The sequence below is a fragment of the Podarcis melisellensis genome (genome assembly GCF_964234715.1).
Source record: "Podarcis melisellensis genome assembly, chromosome: 8".
In the NCBI taxonomy this organism is placed as follows: domain Eukaryota; kingdom Metazoa; phylum Chordata; class Lepidosauria; order Squamata; family Lacertidae; genus Podarcis; species Podarcis melisellensis.
Window position 1 is genome coordinate 62,041,164 of NC_138540.1, and position 21,217 is coordinate 62,062,380.

Below are 21,217 nucleotides of genomic sequence, written 5' to 3' on the forward strand. Positions count from 1 at the left end.
CAAAACAAGGATCTTTCAAGCATCCTCCGCTTGCTGCTATTTGAGCCCTTTATTGCCTATTCACTTTTAGCAAAGCTAGCTGAAGACATGATCAATGACTTTAAAAAGCAAACTGTAACCATCCTTTCAGAGAACAACCTTCTGTTATCCCAGAACCTTCTTCTCCAGATCAGCCCCAGCCTCACCAGTGCTCCACTGAAAACAGTTCTTGCCGCCCAGGCCACAAAAAGAAGGCTGGCGTATATCCAGAGGGATATTACCCTCTCCCACAGTTCATAGGGCCTCACAGTTCATAGGGCCTCACTCTCCCTCCTCCTGCACATTTTTCTTAATGCAGAAACTCATCTCATATATACATGGCCTGACCGAGTAAGATGCCCTTTTGCCTTTCAGGGGGCTCCTCCCTCATCAGTTCCGACGATTAGCATTGGACGGTGCGGCAGGCCTTCCCGGAGACTGTAAAATCAGCTTGCAGGATGTTAGAAGGGGCCCGGGTTTCTTGGAAGGGCTGCTGCCCCCCAACAAAAAGGGTGAAAGTGCCAGGCTCCAGGCGCCATTCCCCAGCCCAGATGGCTCTCTGGCTGAAGTCTAACTGGAAGGGTACTTTCACGGCACCTCCCACAGGCACTGGAACACGGTGGAAGCCAACCAGCTGCCAGCGTGGCACTGGCACGGATGCCCCTCCCCAGCGGAGGTAGAGCTGCACCACCTGCAGAAGGAAGGAACTGTTAGGAGGAGAAAACCCCAAGGCTCTTCTAGGAGTTTTCACCCCTCCATGTGTTGGTGGTGGAGGCAGCAGCATTGTTTGGAAGTAGCCTGAACTGCAAACTACAAAAGGCAGGTGCATGGGGATAATGTCCCATCTACCCAGAGACAAGGACACCAAAACACCCTCTCCCAAAACCTCACCCACTAGTTCCAGATCTGAAATACATGGCCTATATAAAATGATGCATTTTGACATAGAGTCTCTTGCATGGTTTATTCTACTTCTGCTTATTGTAAGGAAGAGCAACACTGAGCTCAGAAGATCCATCCCAATCTCATCAAACCAAAGTGGCTGAAGGGACTTCCTGGCTCCTGCTATTCAGTAAGGAGCTGCAAGCGCACTTGAGGCAGGGAACAGGAACCAATTTCAGGCTCATGCTCAGAAATCTCCCTGGCTTCCAAGATCACACCAGGAATTTCACACACTTCAAGCATATCTTCACAGCCCTAAGGGCTAGAAACTTGCTTTTTTAAATGGATGTAGATTCCAGTGTCTTTTTCTATGCTTAGCCCTAGGTATCATTGGTTCAAGCTCCCCATTAAAATATTGGGCAGGATAGATGGCAATGAGGAATGGGGGCATACCGCATTAATATATTTCCTGTTACTGTCTGCTCACCGAGAAATTGCAAAAACCTGGAAGCTGGCAGTCAGCTAAACGTTTAAGCAATGGCTTCAGAGACTTTTGCATATTCCACTTGCAGAAAATTGACTTTCAGCATTTGACTTTTCTGCTACTTGGAGCTCACTTCTGGAATATGTTAAAGGGCATTTACAAGGTCTCCATCATTTGTCTGCCTTCCTGAGACTGTGGAACACTGGCTGAAGTGGCCTCTATCCTCTGTCATTTGGACTCTAAAGTCTTCTGCTTTAGGTATCCTCAAAAGCTTTTCAATTGCTTGCTCTTCTGTTAACTTCTATATTGTTGTTGTATTGCTTTCTCATGAAAATCAATATGGCTTTCCTCCCCCACCCGAAAACTGGCTTTGGGCACATCAGGAGAACCCCCAGAACAGAAGGAGGAGAGGGTGGATTGTTCCAAATGGAGGGGAGGGGGGATTTTTCCATCTGAAAAAGCTTGCACTGATGGAATGATTGCCATAGCGCTACGGCAATGGTTGAATTCCTCCCTCTTCTCCCTGCTATCCCAGTTTGTGGGCAAATACACACATGCTGCCTCACCTCTTCACCATCCCTGGAGCCCACGTTCTTCACTACTGCAGAGATGCTGAGGTTACCACAAATGGGCACGACATTGGCACCTAGCACCAGGTCACTGTATTGGAAGGTGGTAAACGAGAGCCCATAGCCAAAGGGGTACAGCGGAGCCTCGTCTCCATAGTAGCGATATGTCCGTCCAACCATCGTGTAATTCTCCATTGGTGGAACCTGTGGTAACGGCCACAAATGAGTGAACGGGATGGGAAGAAGCCCATGAGCCAAGCCAATCTGAATGAGGAGGCACATGGTGGGAAATGCACAAGGTACAACCAATAGCAAGGAGTATATCTTAGCTCAGGGGTCGCCAGTGTGGCACCTGTGGACACCAGTGTGCTTGCCAGTAATTCCCATGGTGCCTGTAAAGGGTCTTAGCTAACATCTCCTCAAAAATCCACAATGCTATTTGCTTTTCCTGCTCAGTTCCTGCTTGTAAGGCTCAGGTTCACGTACACCCTTAAGACATGCCCATATTTCATTGGATGCCAGAAAGAATACACACCTGCAGCCAACGCAGCAGAATGTAAACCCCACTTGTAGTCTGACAGGTGAGGGTTAAATTTTGCTCAGGGAACAGGTGCATGGCAAATAAAGGCTATAAAATGCAGGCTTCTTTCCTTTCTCCAGAGGACGGGACAAAAAAGTGCTTTGCCATCCCAGTGCACTGTGCTTCCCAAAATGTTGAGCATAAGGCTAGCAAGGCCCCTTGTGCTGTGGTTCCCAAGCACCCACAAACCAGCTAGTGGGTGTGTGGGAACCCCACAAGGGATTTTGACAGGTGAGTGGGACAACCCACCTGTCTATCATGTGATGTCATAATACATGGCTAATATTGATATGGATCTAGCCCATGGAGCCAAACCCCCATTCCTGCTTTAAGAACTGGTGCCTGACCTTGCTTTCCTCCTCCTCCCTCCCCACCCCTTTTTTCTTGTATGTCATGTCTGTTAAACTGAAAGTCTGTGGGGGCAGGGATTGTCTTACCTGCAAATTTCTGGGCATCCTAGTCTTACCTGGTGCATGCCTGCAGGCCACGTAGCAGGGAGTCGGCCAGCAGGATTTGCCCCTTTAGCTCCCACCAACACCTTGGCAAGAGCCAGGCCGGTAGCCTGAGCTGGGTAGAAACAGGCTAAGATCGCTCCCACACTGTCCTGTGCCTTGGCCCAGCTCACGTCAAGCGGGCCTGCGTTGAACAGCAGCAGAATCACTGGACGTCCAGCAGCTGAAATCAAAGCTCTAAGCAATTAATAAATAGGCTAAATCAATGCCATGCATGCAAACACTCATTAATGAGCCATAACCCAACACTCTGGAGAGTGTGGAACTTCAAGTCCAAGGTTCAAATCCTTATTCAGCCAGGAAGCTCTCTGGGAGCAGCCAGCAGGGAGCATCAATAGCCCTCGGGGAACATACGGCCTACTTTCAAAAGACTTATGCAAGTTATCAGTTGAGACCTCTGGTGAGACCAATTCCTCCCTACCCCAGAGCCTGCTGGTTGGGAAGGAGGCAGCAGGTAGAGAGATGCAAATGGGGCATGCCCTGTCCTCATTTGGCTCTGGGCCTCACCCACTGATGCCTTTGACCCTGTCCACTGCCAGCATGTGGCCCCCAACTGATTATCCCAGAAGGAATGCAGCCCTTGATGTGGACAACCCTGAGCTAGATGGACCAATGCCTGACTCAACATTGGCAGCTTCCTAAGGGTAAATCTAAACAGTTGCCAAGGGAGCCCCACCACCATCACCAAACACCTCAATTTCACAACTGCCCATGAGCCACAGAAGAGTTTAGATTGGCTGCTTGCTGTGGGTTACCTGCAGGCCCCACCTTCTATAGTGTTTGGTGCAACCAAGTGCCTTTGGCATCCCCCTTCCTCATGTAGTCTCCCCCGGGGCAAAAACATCACGCTTACCCCAGGCCACAGCATTCTGAAGGAGTTCCAGCTGGTGGCCAGGCAAGGCTAAGTCCTTCCGGTCTTTGGTTTCTGCCTCCAGATCCATTCCTGGGCAGAGGGAGATAGAAGGCATGTTAAAAGAGCCCACCCACTCCCTTCCCTCTTGTCCTCATCCTAAACAAACCAAGGAGGCTCCTCTCTGAAAATCTCCTTTCCAAAAGTTTGAGAAATGGCAAAGTACCACTCTCCAAAAGCAAAAGAAGATGTCCATCAGTCTTACTGAGAAGCCAGGCTCCACTGATGGAGTGGCTTGAGCTCTGCATGCTGGTGGACCACAGCTCCCATCACCACTGACCATAACATCTGTGCTCCCTGCTGTCATGATTAATGCCTCAAGGAGGCTCCATGAGAACCAATGATTGTGAACCCACAAGGCTGGCCCTGTTGCTGGCTGAAGTTTCCCCAGAATCCCACCCACCCACCCAAGTCTGTGCACTGTGCACACACAGATATGGAAGCCTGCACAGACCTCTATGCACATGGCTTTCCCTGCCATTCAACTCCAATTGCACAGGTTGTCATCTTGCAAAAAGGTCCATTGCAAAAAGCTTTCCCTTTGCAGATGCCCACAGAGGTTGGGCCAAGGAAGTTGTGTGAGGTCAGGAGCAGGGCGATCCATGCAGTCCTTGAACTTGGGGAGGCCTCTTTACATGACCAAGGCATGGAAGGGGCTTTACATGTACTTGACTGCACAGAAGAAAATAACCACAAGGTATGTGGGCATGGATGCATTTGTATGTATATAAAAATGCACATGGATTTCCCACCCTGTGATAGGCAGAGAATTAAAATTAAAGAATCAGTGCCTGCAGTGCTGCAGCAAGCAGATGGTCTCCTGGATCTCACTACTTAATATGTGAAGTGAACGTTGCACCGTAGGGAAAAGCATGGTGCTGTTCTCACCCTTTTTCTTCAACAGATGTGGGACTTACCTGTACCCAAGCACACAACCACGATGTCTGCTGCTTCTACCGCAGCCTTCACTTGGGCTGGCATATAGGTGCTGCACGTGGGTAAGGTACATCCGGCGGCAAAGGTGACATTCGCCGCAATTGTTGCCAGGCCCCTCCTGCACCAGGTGGAGATGAGAACAGCTCTCAGTTTCTTAAGGGCAAACACTGGAAACGTATTTGTTCCCTGGCAAAAAATATCTGGATTTGGCCTGCATAACCCATGGACTGCAAAGCCAAACCAGCCACATAGTGGGATCTGCCTGGAACTTAGCCCCATCCAACCTTACACACACACACACACCTCACCATGTATTTACTGCCCTGAGTAGGCAACAGAAGCCAGCTGGGTTATGGAGACCCAGCAGGGCCATACAGGGTGGTGGGCTGTGTCTGGCATCCTGGGGTGGCAGTGGCTTCTTGAACTTTTGGACCATGCACATCCAAAGCCTGTGGCTACAATTCACTGCATTGATGAGAGTGTATTTGCTTCTTTTTAACAGAGTGTTTGGCTTCCAAGAGCTGGCCTTGACACTAAGGGTTGGGTTTTTTGTTTTGAAGCAAAGGCAGAAGAGGGAAGTAAATGAAAATGGAAAATAAGTGCCCGATGTGGGAGGGGGAAAGCAGAGTGCTGGGTGTAGGAATGCTCAAAGCTTCATTTCCAGAGAGAGGTTCTGACTCTGAAATGCACATGATGTGGTTCTACTGGTAAAACTAAGCAAGTCGGACCCTAAAGGATGGGATGGGAAATGCAATGAGCCATTCTGAGCTCTGGAACAGCAACTATTCTATCCTTGGTAAAGGTAAAGGGACCCCTGACCGTTAGGCCCAGTCGCGGACGGTTCTGGGGTTGCGGTGCTCATCTTGCTTTATTGGCCGAGGGAGCCAACCTTGCATCAAACAAGGATGTGTGTATGAGACAGCCCTACTTAAAGGGCAGTTATGGGTCTGGCACCCAGCATGTCCTCAGCCTGAAGGACTTCAGTCCCTTCTGAAAACTCTAGTAATTTCTTGTCTGTTGCAGAATCTGTCTGGCAAAGATGGCCCTACTCTGCATGCAAAAAGTAAGGCCAACTCTAGGGTGTAGATTCAATTTAAATGAAGATACAGCTGGTCCAGCATCCTACCAGGAATGCCTTCCAAGGATGGATCAGGAGGGAGGAGAGGTTTCTTCAGGACTTACCTGGGTGTATAGATGTACTGAGGCTCTGGGACTGGAGCGTAGTTCCCAAAGAGAACCCTAGGGTTGTCGGCAAAGGGCCCAACCACCTGCCAAGGAGAAATTAGGGGCCACAATGGGATTCAGATGATTCAGAGAGTGGGAGGACCAGGGGCCATGCAACATTATTAAGTTATTCATCACATTCCAAGCAACAGTTTCAAGGTGATGTACATTGAAGATAATTAAACACACAGACACACACACACACACACACAGAGAGAGAGAGAGAGAGAGAGAGAGAGAGAGAGAGAGAGAGAGCGCAAATGGATTTAAAACCGAACTAAAACCACACAAGGTAGACACTCATGGAAAACACCCCTTTATCCAGCTGGGAAAGTCTGCTGGAACAAAAAATTGCTTCCAGAATGTGCAAATAGTGGGCACTTGTTGCGTCTCAACATGTAGGGGTTGAGACCTAATGTGAAAAACAGAAAATGGTCACTGCCATTCCAGCCAATTGCTGGAAATCACAAGTGGGGACAGTGCAGTTTCACTCAGGTCCACAGAGCACAGGACTGGCAGCAATTCCTCAAGGACTTGGGATAAGGGTCTCTCTCCACCCTTCAGCTAGAGATGGCAGGGTTTGAACCAGAAACTTTAATGCACGCAAAGCAAAGAATGCAGTAAATCAATAGTTTAATCTTTCAATACTGAGTTCTGCATTTAGTTTCTCTTTTGCAGTCTGCCCTGTTCCAGTGTTGCCAGAGGCGATGCAACTCTGGAGAACGAGAAAGGGACGAGATGCCCTCCCCATCACACCACTCTATGGTGGAACACTTACTGCAATGTTCTTCCTCAACACGTCAGGGGCCTTAAGAGGTAGCATCCCGCGCTGGTTTTTTAGCAGGACAAAGGACTGAATGGCAGCTTCAAGAGCTAGTTGGCGGTGGTCCTCCGTCTGCACGTCCCCCAGTCCCAGGGCATTGTAGGGGTTCATGGATGGCGGGTCAAACTCACCCAGGCGCAAGCGGGTGCGGAAAAGTGGGCGGACACTGCCCCTGATCGTCTGCAGGAGATAGTAGGAGAAAGGGGAGGCACAGAGCTGGCTAGTGAAGCAGCAGTGTAATGGAAGGATGGAGATGGGTGAAAGATCTTCACTCCCACTCCCCACCTTTCCCGTGAAACCATGTCAGCCAAGCCTCACTCACCTCCCCTTCCGCAATGTCATATATAACTGAAGAGCTTGTAGAATATTACAGAAACATACACAGCTCTTAAGATCCCAAAAGGTTTTAAGCCTACTGCAATTACACATGGAGAGAAGCAAAATACTGAGGAAAATCAAGCCATTAGAAAACATCAAATATAGTAAGTAAACGGACCAGATGGATTTATTTCAGATTACTGCAAAGGAACATTTGATTGAGGCTATTAATAAAATACACAAATAAATCCTGCTGCGAAGACAGTTGCTAGGATTGTATTTTACAAGTTAATTAAAGAAACTGATTGGTGAATTAGTATGTTAGAGCTCTCTTTTTGATGTGGCTATATTCTCTGCTTCAAATACTACTGAGATCGGGGACAGAGGAAATATTAGTAGCTATATCATGTATTGTATTAACATTATTATTTACTATCATTTCCTCTTTGTTATGTATTGGTCTCAGAGTTAGGAGTGGGGCAAAAGCAGAATGTGTATAAGGGGAGGAAAAGCCTCAAACCACAGACTACTAAAAATGTTGTAGGGATCTCAAAGGGCATCTAGAGCAACACCCTTGTTACAGCACCCCTAAAAGATAGTCATACAGCTTCTGCTTTAAAAAAAAACCTATTAATAACAGAGAGACCACTCCCTTCTAACACACTGTCCCACTATTGAACACCTTGTACTGTCAGGAAACCTGTTTCTCAAAATTTGAACCTGCTGGTGTCAATACTACTCTCTGGAACAGCCAAGCTTGTGCCCTCCTGGTGTTTTGGGATATAACTCCCATCATCCCTAACCATTGGCCATGCTGGCTGGGGCCATAGCTGTCAACTTACAGATTTGAAAATAAGGGGCCAGCAGCCTCAAAAATAAGGGATCAGCAGCCAAAATAAGGGATTTTCCAAACACAGGTACGTTCAGCTTCTGAGCCCCTCCGAGCCAAAGGCAGAAAGCCCAGCCAGCAGCCAAACGAAGCCTCAAGCGGTGGTTTCCACAGCGCAGCAACCCGGCAAAGGGGATGCAGCAAGGAAAACCACCGTCACCTCTCCGCTGGGAAGCGCTGAGCAAAGGCGAATCCCCAGGCAATGCTGCCGATTTGATCGGCACAAGGCATGCAAGCTCCACCCCCCAGTCGTTCTTAGACTCCTTATTGGGTGAGCAACGCAGCCAAGAAACACAGTTAGAGCTTCTTTTCTCCCTGGCCGGCAGGCAGGGAGGGAGAGGAGCTGCTTCCTTTGAAACCCGGGAAATTTAAGGGACATCATCAATAAGGGACAGCAGCGGGACACAGCGCTGGGATAAGGGACTTTCCTGCCAAATAAGGGACGGTTGAATGGGGCTGATGGGAGCTTAGTCTAAAACATCCAGCAAGCACCAGATCTCTCTGGAGCAAGAGATAAGAGTCTTTTGGGGAGGCACTATGGATGCTGTTCTAATTTTTCTATTTTCCGATGTTTTAATCTGTTTTCCATTTTGTATTACTTTTATGGAAATTACTTGGAGACACAATATTTAAATATCTTAACTAAATAACTAAAATGTTCACACAGGGAATATGCTCCTCAGGCGCCATTGTCTATCTGTAGGATATTCTTTAGGAAATAGGATGATTTCACATTTTGGCATGCGTGAGCTGCAATTGGATGGTCACTAATAACTGCATCCAATGACCCACCTTTTCCCACTCCTTGTTCCCCTTGGGTGGAACCACTTACTTCCAAGGAGATGTTGCCTTTGGCAACAGCCTGGCCTATAAACGTGAAAGAATTGTTCACCATCCCGTATGAAACTTCCAGGTTGCATCCGGCATTCACGGAAGCTGCAGCAGGAGAGGTAGAGAATTGGGGTCATTATAGTCCAAGAGTTCAGAGACACAACTTTTCCTCAGCTGAACTTAACTGCATTGTATCTTTTTTAAACATAAGCACCTCTGGATGCGTTACAAGCAGAAGAATGGGACAAAAATATTAATCACGGTAATACATAATAGATTGCTTTGTGCTCTACATTCAGACTAAAGTTTCTAATTACTAATAAGATATACCCATTCTGGTATGCAGCTTTGAGTAGTGTACACCATTTTGCAAGCCACGTCCTGATATAATGCATTTCTGTGTATGCTATTTTCACTAATATATAGACTTTTATCCACACATTCCCCATATATAATCCTTTTTGTACACAATACTCCTTCATTGGCTCCCAAGACAGACAGATGCCAACTGTTTGACTGGAGAACTGCGTTGCAAAATTAAGACAACTGTGGGTTCTGAAAGATAATTGTGTTTTGATTCATGTTATTGGTCCAAGACCTACAAAATGGGTTATGTTCTCATTAAAGTGCAAACTGGATCTAATTTCTCACCCCGTCCTCATTATGGGGAGCTGCCCACTCTGGGCTGAGAGCTGGACGTCAATGCTGAGTAGTGCTCACCTATGGCAGACTCCAGCAAGCTGTGGGTATAGTTGTGACCAAGCCATAACAGCTCCACAGCTCCCTCATCGCTCACCACATAGCCCTGGAAGCCCCATTCTCCACGCAGGATGTCTGTTAGCAGTTTCTTGTTGGCACAGGCGGGGATTCCATTAATCCTGGCAGAGGCGAGAAAGAAAGCTATCAGGCTCAAAAGTGTTGCAAGCATAGCTGGAATGCCCCCTGCTCTAATGACAATCAACGTAATTTTAGCGCAGGGGTGGGAAACTTTTCCAGCCACATTCACTTGGGAGAAACCTTGGGGGCCACAAGCCTAACAATGTCTACTCAGAAGTACATCCTACTGAATTCAATGGGGGCCCACTCTCAGGCTAATTGGGATCAGGATTGAAGCCTAATGTCCCACTGCCACCCAAAAGTTAGGGAGAGAACCCAGACATACCTGTTATAGCTGCACATGAAGCTGAAGGTTCCAGCCCGTACGCAGGCCTCAAACTGAGGTAGGAAGGTCATGCGCCAGTCACGCTCCTCCACCTGGTACAGAGCACAGATATCATTCCCTCCTGGCATACCACCACCACCACCCCAAGCATTGTTGGTAAAATTCCAGAACACCTAGAAATACGGTCAGCCCGAGACATTTTGCCGCCTGAAGCAAAGAACAAGATGGCGTCTTTCTCCCCATTCTGTGTAGAGAAGTCAACAAGACTGGCTGCTGAATCTTAGTTGAACACTGGCAACACAACAACACCCTTTACTGTATCAGAAGGCAGCAGGATAATTTAGGGAGTGCAGAGCAATCTGCATGTAACACATAGCCTTGCCCGCCAGCAGAGGGGGATAGCTATGGGGCTCAGGAGCAGCAGTGGGGGAACAGACCCCACTGCTGTTTGTTGTGCAAGAGACCAAATCAACTTCTATTGCACAACCCAAATTTGCTGGTAGAAGAAGAGGAGGAGTTTGGATTTGATATCCCGCTTTATCACTACCCTAATTAATCTCAAAGCGGCTAACAATCTCCTTTCCCTTCCTCCCCCACAACAAACACTCTGTGAGGTGAGTGAGGCTGAGAGACTTCAAAGAAATGTGACTAGCCCAAGGTCACACAGCAGCTGCATGTGGAGGAGCAGGGAAGCGAACCCGGTTCACCAGATTATGGGTCTACCGCTCTAACCACTACACCACAATGGCTTGCCCAGTGTATGTGGTATGTGATTGAATCCCACTCACAAAGCAGAAACAGTTGGGAAGGGAGGTTTAGGGGATTCAAGATTTTGGAGCCAATATTTAATTTCAGTGGTGCATTATTTTTGCTGCTTTTGTGATTCAAGTTTTTGCATAAGAGTATGAAGCTCTTAATCTCAGGGTCGTGGGTTTGAGTTCCATGTTGGGCAAAATATTTCTGCATTGCAGGGTGTTGGACTAGATGACCCTTGTGGTCCCTTCCAATTCTATGATTCTTATTATGAATTAAAAGGCGGTTGCTTAATTGAATTGAATATTTCTTAATGAGATGCTTTCATTAACCAATTGATTATCTCAATTTTGTTATAACTTGTAACTTAATGAGTTACAGTGAGCCTACCACTTATGTGAGGGTTCTGTTCCGGGGTCCATGTGCAAAGGCAGGAAACCCCCCAGAACCACCCACCCACCAAATTAACCAACCCTTATCTGTCCAGAGTGGGCCTTGCCCTTTGCCTCACTCACCGGCCTTTGGGAAGGTTGTACAAGGGTCCTGGGAGAGTCCCAGAGCCTCACACATCCTTCCCAGAGGCTGAAAAACAAGGTGCAGAGCTCTACAAACTCTTTCTGTAGCAGGTTTCCCCCTCACTCCATTTATTTATTTTTTCAGCCATGAGCCTAAGGCCACAATCGCAAAAACAAATTGTGCATCAGTGGCAGGCCCACTGTATGTAACTTTCTTCGTGTTGTGAGCTGCCTTGAGCATAGTTTACTATGGAAAGGCGGCATACAAATAAATGATCATGATGATGGCGGAAGCAGGGAGAGGGAGGGAATGAGCCAGCACACAGGACAAGGAAACCTCCTCCATTCAGCCCTTGCCACCTCCCAGCTCCCAACCTGCCAGTCATACTGACCTTGGCATCGAAGGAATAACGGGGCTCAGGGATGTTCTCGGGGCCCCCATGGACGGAAAAGTGCTTGCAGCCAGCGCTGGCCTTGACATAGCGGGGGTGGTCACCCTGCAGCCCTGTCACATAAGCCACACCCAGCTCCCTGGTCAAGAATGGATCCTCTCCGTAAGTCTCCTGAAGAATAGACAGACAGACAGAGACTTAGGTCATGCCCGTTCTCTGTGACACGTCCCTCCTCATGGTACTCTTCATTTTTTGTGGGATATCCAAATCTGTGATCCCCAGGAGGTAAGCTTCTGGTTTTCTCTTAAAGGAAGTCTTTATTATTTTTTGTATTTCTAAGTGGATACCCTCCCAAAATACCTGGATTTTTTTGCATAGCCACCACATATGGTAGAAAGTGCCTGATTTATCTCCACACTTCCAGCAATTACTGGGGACATTTTTGTACATCTTTGACAATTCCCAAGGTGTTAGATATCATCGGTGTTGCATTTTTAGGAAGTTTTCTTTTAGAGTATAACAGTTTGTGAATTTCCAATTATTCTTCCACAAATTTCCCCACTGTGGCATGGTTATTGAATACCCAAAGTCCTGTGACCACCTAACCATGGCTGCAGTGACCTCCTCCTCCTTGACTTCCCAGTCAAGGAGGAGTCAGTATGCTTTGGAGAGGGTTTTGCTTTTAGAGTTTACTATCTCGGATTCGAATTGAGAGATTTCTGTTACAAAACCCTTTTGTTTGTCAGATTTACATTTTTCATATACAGTGGTACCTCGGGTTACATACGCTTCAGGTTACAGACTCTGCTAACCCAGAAATAGTGCTTCAGGTTAAGAACTTTGCTTCAGGATGAGAACAGAAATCGTGCTCCGGCGGCGCAGCGGCAGCGGGAGGCCCCATTAGTTAAAGTGGTGCTTCAGGTTAAGAACAGTTTCAGGTTAAATATGGACCTACGAAACGAATTAAGTACTTAACCTGAGGTACCACTGTACCTGATGGTATTGGAATATTTTGGTAAAATATTTTAAAACAAGCAGCATTATTCTCATATTTTCTCATGTTTTTTTCATATTCCTGCATTTTTATTCTTACAAAATTAAGTAAATAATAAATAGAATATGAAAATATCTAAGAAAAAATAGCCATCCCAATACTCCAAGCTTGGTAATAGGAGTAACACCTTTGACCAGAAACAGGTCATGTGTTACCCAATAATCCATATTTGGCTCTTATTGCCCACTTTAGGCACCACTATGGATGGGGAATAAATGAGATTCAGTTTTCATTTAAAGACAGTCCTACTTAATTTGCACTTTCTGAAACAAGAAAAGAACTGAAACACAACCATCCTTTGAAATTCGTTCTTTCCTGAATTTTGAAGTGCAGTTTTTCCAGCTAAGAAATGTGTTCAAACATGCACATACTAGTGTAAAGTGTGCATAGAAATGCTTGTATTGGTGAAAACAGCATACAAAAAAGGCATTGTACTGGGGAAAGTTGCTTTGCAAAAATGCTTGTATTAGGATAAATCCACACTAAAATGTTGATGAATTACCGTGAGGACTTTTTAGAAGGGAAATCACAAACTGATGTGGAAATGTGGAGAATTGAACTTAAGAGCAGAAAATGAGAAACTGAAATGAACAGGTCTGCCCATCCCTCTGTATCCTCCCCCACCTGTGGAGTCCCCATTTCCTAAACCATTCATACCTGGTTTCTGCCCCACAGTGGGTGCCTCATAATGTTTAACACGGGGCTGAAGCAGCTCAGGCCAGTGTGGTCGTCATAGTTACCAACGGAGATGAAGTAGTTGTGTTTGGCACGGACCTCAGTGGCTGTGGCATTGGCCACGCGGTAGATGAGCTCAGGGCTGTCAGCAAAGAGAAGCAGCAGTGGAGAGGAAGTCAAAAAGGACATTTTGATCTAGCAAGTTGCTATTGAAGCTGAAGGCAGAGACTGGGATGGGGGTGGAGCAAAACTATGTCTGGGCAGAGGCACTTCAGGAGACATTTTAGGTCCTGTTTGACTGAATGCTTGAGGCAAAAATGTCCTCACAACTGAGTTTCAGAACTATGTGAAGATTTGATCCCTTTTCCTAGTCCAATTACACCACACTGGCTATGTGGAGGGGCATTTAAATCACATCAGCTTCCCTGGCCTTGGAATAGACTGACTACTTCAGTGAGGCTAGAAAATATTTTTTTCAGAGGGTTGAATCTGGTTTTCAAGAGGCACCCGTATTTCTTTATTCCTTCTTCAGTCTCTGATCCACATGACTTTTTAAATTATACAAAACCTGTTTACTAGAGGTGACGAGGGAATGTGTGTGCACATCTCAAGAAGTGATTCCTCTTTCAAATAAACTTCAATTCTCTGGAAAAAATGACACTGCCTCTTGCAACTGACAGAAATGGAGGCCAGGTTGCCATCTGACAGGGCTTTGTGTCATTCAGGAACCTTACTTCAAGACGGGGGTGGGGGAGAGACAGTTGGCAACCAAGCAGAATTGCTTCTCTTATATCAGCAACCATTTCTAATAATTAGAAGTGTAAATTTCAGGCAGCAGTTTTAGGAGGAGCTGAGATGGTGTGAATAGAGAATGAGGCCAGGACTGGCTCCAGCAGTGGCGTAGCGTGGGGGGTGCAGGGGGGGCCGGCCACACCGGGCGCAACATCGGGGGGGTGGGCGCTCACACTCGCAGCTCTCTGCCCCTACCTGGCTCACTCACTCTCTCTCACTGCAGTGCTGACTGTGCGAATCTGATCCGAGCCGCCAGGGAGCCGTCCACTGGGGGGGGGGGTGCCAGGCGTGCGGGTTAGGGGGTGCAAATTACTTGCCTTGCCCCGGGTGCTGACAACCCACGCTACGCCACTGGGCTCCAGGGCTGAAGGAACCCTTGGTACGTTGCTTTTTTTAGGGTCCCTTCCTGCACTCAAGGGACCCCTCCACATGCTAGGCAACAAATTTCAAAAAAATCCCTCAGAAAGTGATTTTTATTTTTAAAAATAACATTTCTCTACCGCTCAGATGTCAAAACCTCTAAGCAGTTTACAGAAAACATTTAAAAATACATTAAAATGATCTAGGAAAGTCAAAAGTTAAAAAACAAGCTGATCTAAAAGTAATTCCAAATATCAATAAGATCAATAGTTAAAAATATAAATGATCGCAAAAGAAAATCACAGGTTAAAATGCACGTTAGCTTTGGAAATCTGAGTAGGCTTGGAAAAACAAAAACAAAAATTATAAGGGGATAGAAACAATGCCAGAAAGGTTTCATCAGTATAATGGGGTAAGTTCCTACAAAGCACACTGGGAAATGTAAAATGGCGGCTCATGGTTGTCTGCCACTCAACAGGGCAGGATCATGGCAAAGCCCTAGTGGGCCCTCCCAGGGGACAGAGTCCCAGCAACTCTGTTGGGGCCAAAATGGGACACTAGTACAGTAGGTTGAAAGGGAATCAAGGGGAACCTAGGAGAAGCTACAGCCAAGACCCACCCTTTCAACAGCAGCCATACCTGAAGGAGGCAGCCAAGCCCAGGGCCTGGGGGAAAGCAGTTGCCCATCCTGGGGCCCCAACGTCTCCACGCAGGCACTCCGTATTCCAGCTGTAGGGCCCAATGCCCAGTCGTTTAATGGCCGGCGCTGGGTTGTTGCCCTTTGCCCCTCCTCTTGCCATCTGTGGGTGAACAAGCCACAGCACCAGTCAGCAGATGAGGCAGCCCCTCAGAACTCTTCCATACCTGGTCTTTGTTTTGCAATGAGGTGGCATTAAGCTTACAGCTCAGGGAATCCCAAAGGGCTGATTCCTTTGTGCACTGGGATGGCAACTCCCACTAGACCACTGAGTGCATATTAAATACTTCTAAACACCTAGTAACCAGTGATAGATTTTCCTCCCTCCTTTCAAACCATACTTGTGAGAGAAGCAGGGAATCTATTCTGTCTATGCTAAGGCAATCATAAGGTGGTTGTTATTCCTAATTAATTAACGAGGCTTGCAACATTTACAGCCCACTCCCATGCATGTTTACTCAGAAGTAAGTCCAACTGAATCCAATTAGGCTTACTCTCAAGTAAAGATGCATTGCAAGGGTAGGAAACCTCAGGTCCTGGGGCCAAATGTGGCCCTCCTGGCCTCTCTCTACACCCCCTGGGACATTCCATAAAAATGTGGAGTCCAGAGGAGCTGAAGGGCCCATTCCATTGGGTTAAGGATTACATGCCTTACTACATCCCACCAGTTACATAATGGGTCTGCCTGCCAGGGGATGTGGCCAATAAGATAAGAAGAGCCTCTGGGAAACCCACAAGCAGGACCTGAGTGCAACAGCATTCAGAACTGCCTCCAACATGTTTAAGGAGTCACTGATAGCCCTATTCTCTGTGAATTTGTGTAACCCTTTTAAAAAGCCATCCAAGTCACTGGCCATTAATCACTACACCTTGTGGGAGCGAGTTTCATAGTTATGTGTTGTGTGAAGAAGTACTTCCTTTTGTCTGTGTTAAGAGAGAAGGAGGAAAACTTTTTTATCTACCCATTTGCTCCACACTATGCATAGTTTTATAGATTTCTATCACGTTGGATTGTAGAGTTGGAAGGTACCATGAGGATCATCTAGTCCAACCCTTTGCAATGCAGGTATATGCAACTGTCTCATACAGGGATTGAACCTGCAACCTTAGCATTATCAGCAGCACACTCTAGCCAGCTGAGCTATCCAGGCTTTCTATTTCATTGCAATTGGCCATGAGATCTAAGAAGAACCTCCATGTTCTAAGAGAGTACACAACTAAATCCTAGTTATTGTGTGTGCTGCAGGTAAAAAGGTAAAGGTACCCCTGACCTTAAGGTCCGGTCGCGGACGACTCTGGGATCTCTGGGCCTCTGGGATCTCGCTTTACTGGCCGAGGGAGCTGACGTTTGTCTGCAGACAGTTTTTCCGGGTCATGTGGCCAGCATGACTAAGCCGCTTCTGGAGAACCAGAGCAGCGCACGGAAACGCCGTTTACCTTCCCGCCGGAGCGGTGCCTATTTATCTACTTGCACTTGATGTGCTTTCAAACTGCTAGGTTGGCAGAAGCAGGGACCAAACAACGGGAGCTCACCCCGTTGCGGGATTCGAACTGCCGACCTTCTGATTGCCAAGCCCTAGGCTCAGTGGTTTAGATCACAGCGTCACCCGTGTCCCATTGTGTGCTGCAGGAGGGTAGAGCTATTACCTTAAATTCCCAGAAGCATCTGTTGGCCATTATGAGAAAAAGGATGCAGGACTCAATGGTCCCTTGGTCCATCCAGCAGGAGTCTGATGTTCCTTACAATTCCAAACCAGCCCTCCTCCCTCCCTGCAGCTTTGATGCCTTTTGCCGGGCCTCTCCACACCTGTTCTGCCCTGCGACCTCTGTCAAATGGTCAAAAAGTGTTTCTTGTACCTGCAGTATCATCTCATCCAATGTCAGCCTGTTAACCAGGTCGTCCAGCCGCTCCTCCCAAGGCAATGTGGGGTCCCTGAAAGGGAAGTCCTGGCCCATGCACAGCCCAGCCACCAGCAGTAGGACGATGATGTGGAGAAAGGCCATCACTTTCGGTACAGGAGAGAGGAAACAAATATGAGCACCACCAAGGACAACAATCACACCCTCCAAAGAAGGACCCCTTTTCCTTGAATGGCATCGTGGATGAGAACACAAAATGGTGGTGAGTGCCCACTGGGACTGGTAGGGTGGAATGCTGGGAACCCAACAGTAGGTGGCACCAGAGCCAATGGCAGGTGCAGCCAACTAAGTCTTGTTTTGTCTCCATCCTTCTCCCTGCTGAATTCTACAAGGGCAAAACTGAAACTAAGGACGAGGAAACTGACAGCTAAGGGAAGACTTGAGTTTGGTGGGGCAAATCTAGAGGGTATCACGTTCCCCATCCCTGCTGTGCTCCCTTGCCTCTGTCTCAGACTGGCAGAATCCAGGTACAAGGTACTCACCTTGGACACATCCCCCCAATCTGCAACAGGGGAGAGCACTTTCCTTGTGCTCTGGGTGTGGCTCTGAAAGCATCCATGGAGCACCCCTCCATGTTGGAGCACCCCTGATGTGTGCCAATAAATGTATTAACTCATTAATTTAAAAACTTCTCAGATGAGTGTGCCCACACACCATCTTGATTTTAGATGTCATCAGCATTGAAGTCATTCCAGTTATACAATGTGATTTGCTCTGTGCTCATATTTTACAGATTACATTCTCTGAAACCAAGACATTTCTAAAAATGGCACATTTCCCCCAGAAAAAGCAGTAACAAAAGTTCTCAGGAGAACAGTAACCCTACTCTGCCCAAACTCAAGAGATGAAGGCTGCAATCTTATATGCCAGTGGTTCCCAATCTTTTTTTGGTATAGAAACCTATTGGTTTATTGTCACATGACCAAAGGTCTTCAGCAGCCATCAGTTTTATGCATTTCAACTGCAAATTTGCCTATATTATAATTGTTACTTGAGACATCCATGCAAAAATTTACTTAAATTCATGTGTAATTTGTTGAGATATTTATAGTAGTTAACAAATTTACACAATTTTGTTCATGGGACTGTAAGAACACCAACCATCTGATTGTATTTCTAAAAACATACGGTTACACTAATCAGTGTTAGATGTGGTCTTGCTTGAGTGCAAGCAATAGTTTCATTCACAATGAAGTTCATTTATGCAAGAACCAGTGGGACGGTGGAGTTTGCATTTTGCCAACAGGTACATCAACGCAGAGTTTGATGGTTGTCTCAGATCATTTCATTTTCATACGAGTCAGTGCTGAAAAACCTGTCTTGCAAAAATATATACTACCAAGTGGCAGCAGCACAGAAATTTCTTCATTGGCAAGCAAAGATTACTCAGTGGTAATGCAGCAACTGAGAAATTTGGGTAGCATAAAGCCAAAATTTGAGAAACCTCATTTCCATTTTTTTTTAATCTTTGATGGTCCTATCACGTGACAGTTCAAGGAGTTGTTCTTTTTGCACAAAGGCAACTTCCAGTGGAATCATTCAAACTCTACAGTGGAAAAGAGTAGACAAATCTTGACTAAGGAAACTTCAAACCACCCTGTATCCCTGGCCCTAGATCAAGGTTGCTCTGTTGCTCTAATGCACAGGCTGTTTTAGCTCAAAACAACTCCCTGTACAACAAGTCCCATGTGGCGAACTATCACCGTATATGTCAAAAAGAAAAGGCTGTAAGATATACCGGTATTTCATTACACTCGTTAAGGATTAAAGCAATAATTATTCGGTTGGGAGGTATCTTAAAAACCCTTGGCCCACTCGCTTACCTGTAAACCCCGCTTAATCCGAGGAGGACCCTCTTCCAAGTAAAGGCGGACAAGATCGCGCTGGTAAAAGCACCCGCTGCGCCGCCTAGCCCTCTCCGCCCCCTTTCTCCCTGGAAGCCGAAATTTCGGCGTGCAGACGTATCTGGGGACAGATCCTCCGCCCGCGCCGTTTTTCTCAGCAGGCAGATTGCAAAACGCTTATCAGGCTCAGGCGGCTTCCTTCAGCCTACGCAACCCGAGGGTGGGGTGCAGGCTGCTCCTATCCTGCCCTGGCTGTGCCCCCCTCCGGTCTTTTGGAAGGGCGCCACTGGATCCGGGCCTCCCTTTCCCACGTCTCTGAAAGACCAAGCGGAACTGCGGGAAGCGTCTTTCTAGGCCCGGGTGGGTACAGGAGGCTGCAGGACTTGTTCCCAAGCGGTGCAAGCAAGCTGCAACGGGAAAACTTCTCCGTTCCCTCCTTTTGCAGCCTTCCTCCGTGCCGCGGGCTGCTGCTCCAGCCTGTCGCCGTCGGCTGTCCATCGGAGGGCGCGCGTTTCTCATGCACTGGCTCTTGGGAAAGCGCGAGCAACTGGCCAGCTTTCGCCGGGAATCGCCCGGACTGCTTCCAAGCGGATCGGTGCTCTTCTTGCCTGCAAGGTTGTGGGGTGTGTATGTATGTGGGATGGTCCCACGACATCGTTGGCATTAAAATGCCGCCCGTGTACTTCCCCCCGCAATTTTAAAAAATCTGCTTTGCCGAAATCCAATGAGGGCCCCTCCAGACGTCGTTTTCATTGCACGTGTGACGGTTTCGGCTTGTGATGCTATCAGGTTGTGTCACATGTGATCCCATTTTCAATACTATTTGGGCAGGCAAAGGGGAGGCCCCGCTGCTTCCTTTCGAATCAGTGCATGTCCAATAACTTCCTGATGAAGTCTTGTAAGTTTTTATAGGACAAATGTTTAGGTTAATTTTCTGCTCCGCTGTAACATCTCCAGGCAGCAACAATGGCTGTTTGGGGAAAGCATCACCAAACTGGAGCAAAATAAAGGCACCACTAATGCGCTGTTAATGTGCAGGACATGTTCCACAATAAACCACAAGTCTGGAGGGGCCCTGAGTTTAAAAAACAAAACAAGAAACCTGATCTCAATGATCCATTTGCAAATCAACGTCTGAGAGGGGAAATTCACAGGGGTGAGGAAATCATTCATTTCATAGGATCAACTGATGGTCATATCCAGGCTCTTATTAGTATTTTTTCCACAAAAAATATATATTTTACATATATAACAGAAATGAGGCCACAGAATGCAAGTTTCTGTGTTACACAAGATTCTTTTTCAGGTGAAATGGTCACATAGAACATTTTTTTCAAAGGAAGAGTTGAGACTTGTATGCATATTATTTTCAGTCATGGAGATCAAGAGGCATGGCTAGCTCCAGCATTACACACATTAGTGAGGCAGCCACCTCAAGCAGCAGATTTTGGGTGTTGTAAAGGGCAGCTAATAGTTTTTAAATATATTATTGTTTTATTTTTACTCCAATGAAGAGGTGCTTGTGGGTTTTCCTGCTTCAAGTGCCAAAATAATATGGCCATTTGAGGGACCACTAGGGGCACATCAGAAGATGGCTGACAATAACATCTCTCCGACCCACACGAGGTAAATTGGAGGCTGTGATGGGAGTAAATAGCCTCCCTACCCCCCCCCAGGATTGTAGTGGGGGGGACTGCCCTTGCTTGCTGTGCCCTATACCACCCCCGAATTTGTGGGGATGGGGGCACTAGGCACAATGCCCTCCTGTGGGATTTCGGCGCTCCTGAACGGCTCTGACGGCTGCAAGAACTTCAAAAGAAACAATTTGGATGAAGCGAATGCACATATCTCAAGGAAGAAGGGGGAGTAAAGACTGCTAACAGAAGAGATCTCTGATAAAACAAGACTCGGTATGGCAAAGGGACTGATGGGGGAGGGGAAAAAAGCTTTCCTTTCTTTCCTTTATGTGATTAAACAAGAATCCCCCCCCCTCACAAGTCAGAAATGCCGTTTTAAGGACTTAAGCTTTGGATTTAAGGCTGTGTGGAGATAAACGTTCGAACCAAAGCATGTTTTA

The 21,217-nt window shown here is 47.0% G+C and overlaps 1 protein-coding gene across 1 annotated transcript; it reads right to left on the bottom strand.

Moving 5' to 3' along the window:
• Positions 1 to 25: 25 nt before the first annotated feature.
• LOC309376531 (uncharacterized protein) lies at positions 26 to 19,611 on the bottom strand. The gene is made up of 15 exons (XM_081922936.1): positions 19,120 to 19,611; positions 17,234 to 17,382; positions 15,319 to 15,479; positions 13,510 to 13,669; positions 11,799 to 11,969; positions 10,139 to 10,230; positions 9,697 to 9,854; positions 8,978 to 9,081; positions 6,894 to 7,118; positions 6,074 to 6,159; positions 4,873 to 5,009; positions 3,899 to 3,988; positions 3,000 to 3,208; positions 1,951 to 2,157; positions 26 to 709 (listed from the first exon to the last, which is right to left on the bottom strand). Exons 2-15 carry the CDS (start codon positions 17,378 to 17,380, stop codon positions 422 to 424), a joined length of 2,235 nt encoding a protein of 744 aa, XP_081779062.1. The 5' UTR covers positions 17,381 to 17,382; positions 19,120 to 19,611; the 3' UTR covers positions 26 to 421.
• Between the last annotated feature and the right edge of the window lie 1,606 nt (positions 19,612 to 21,217).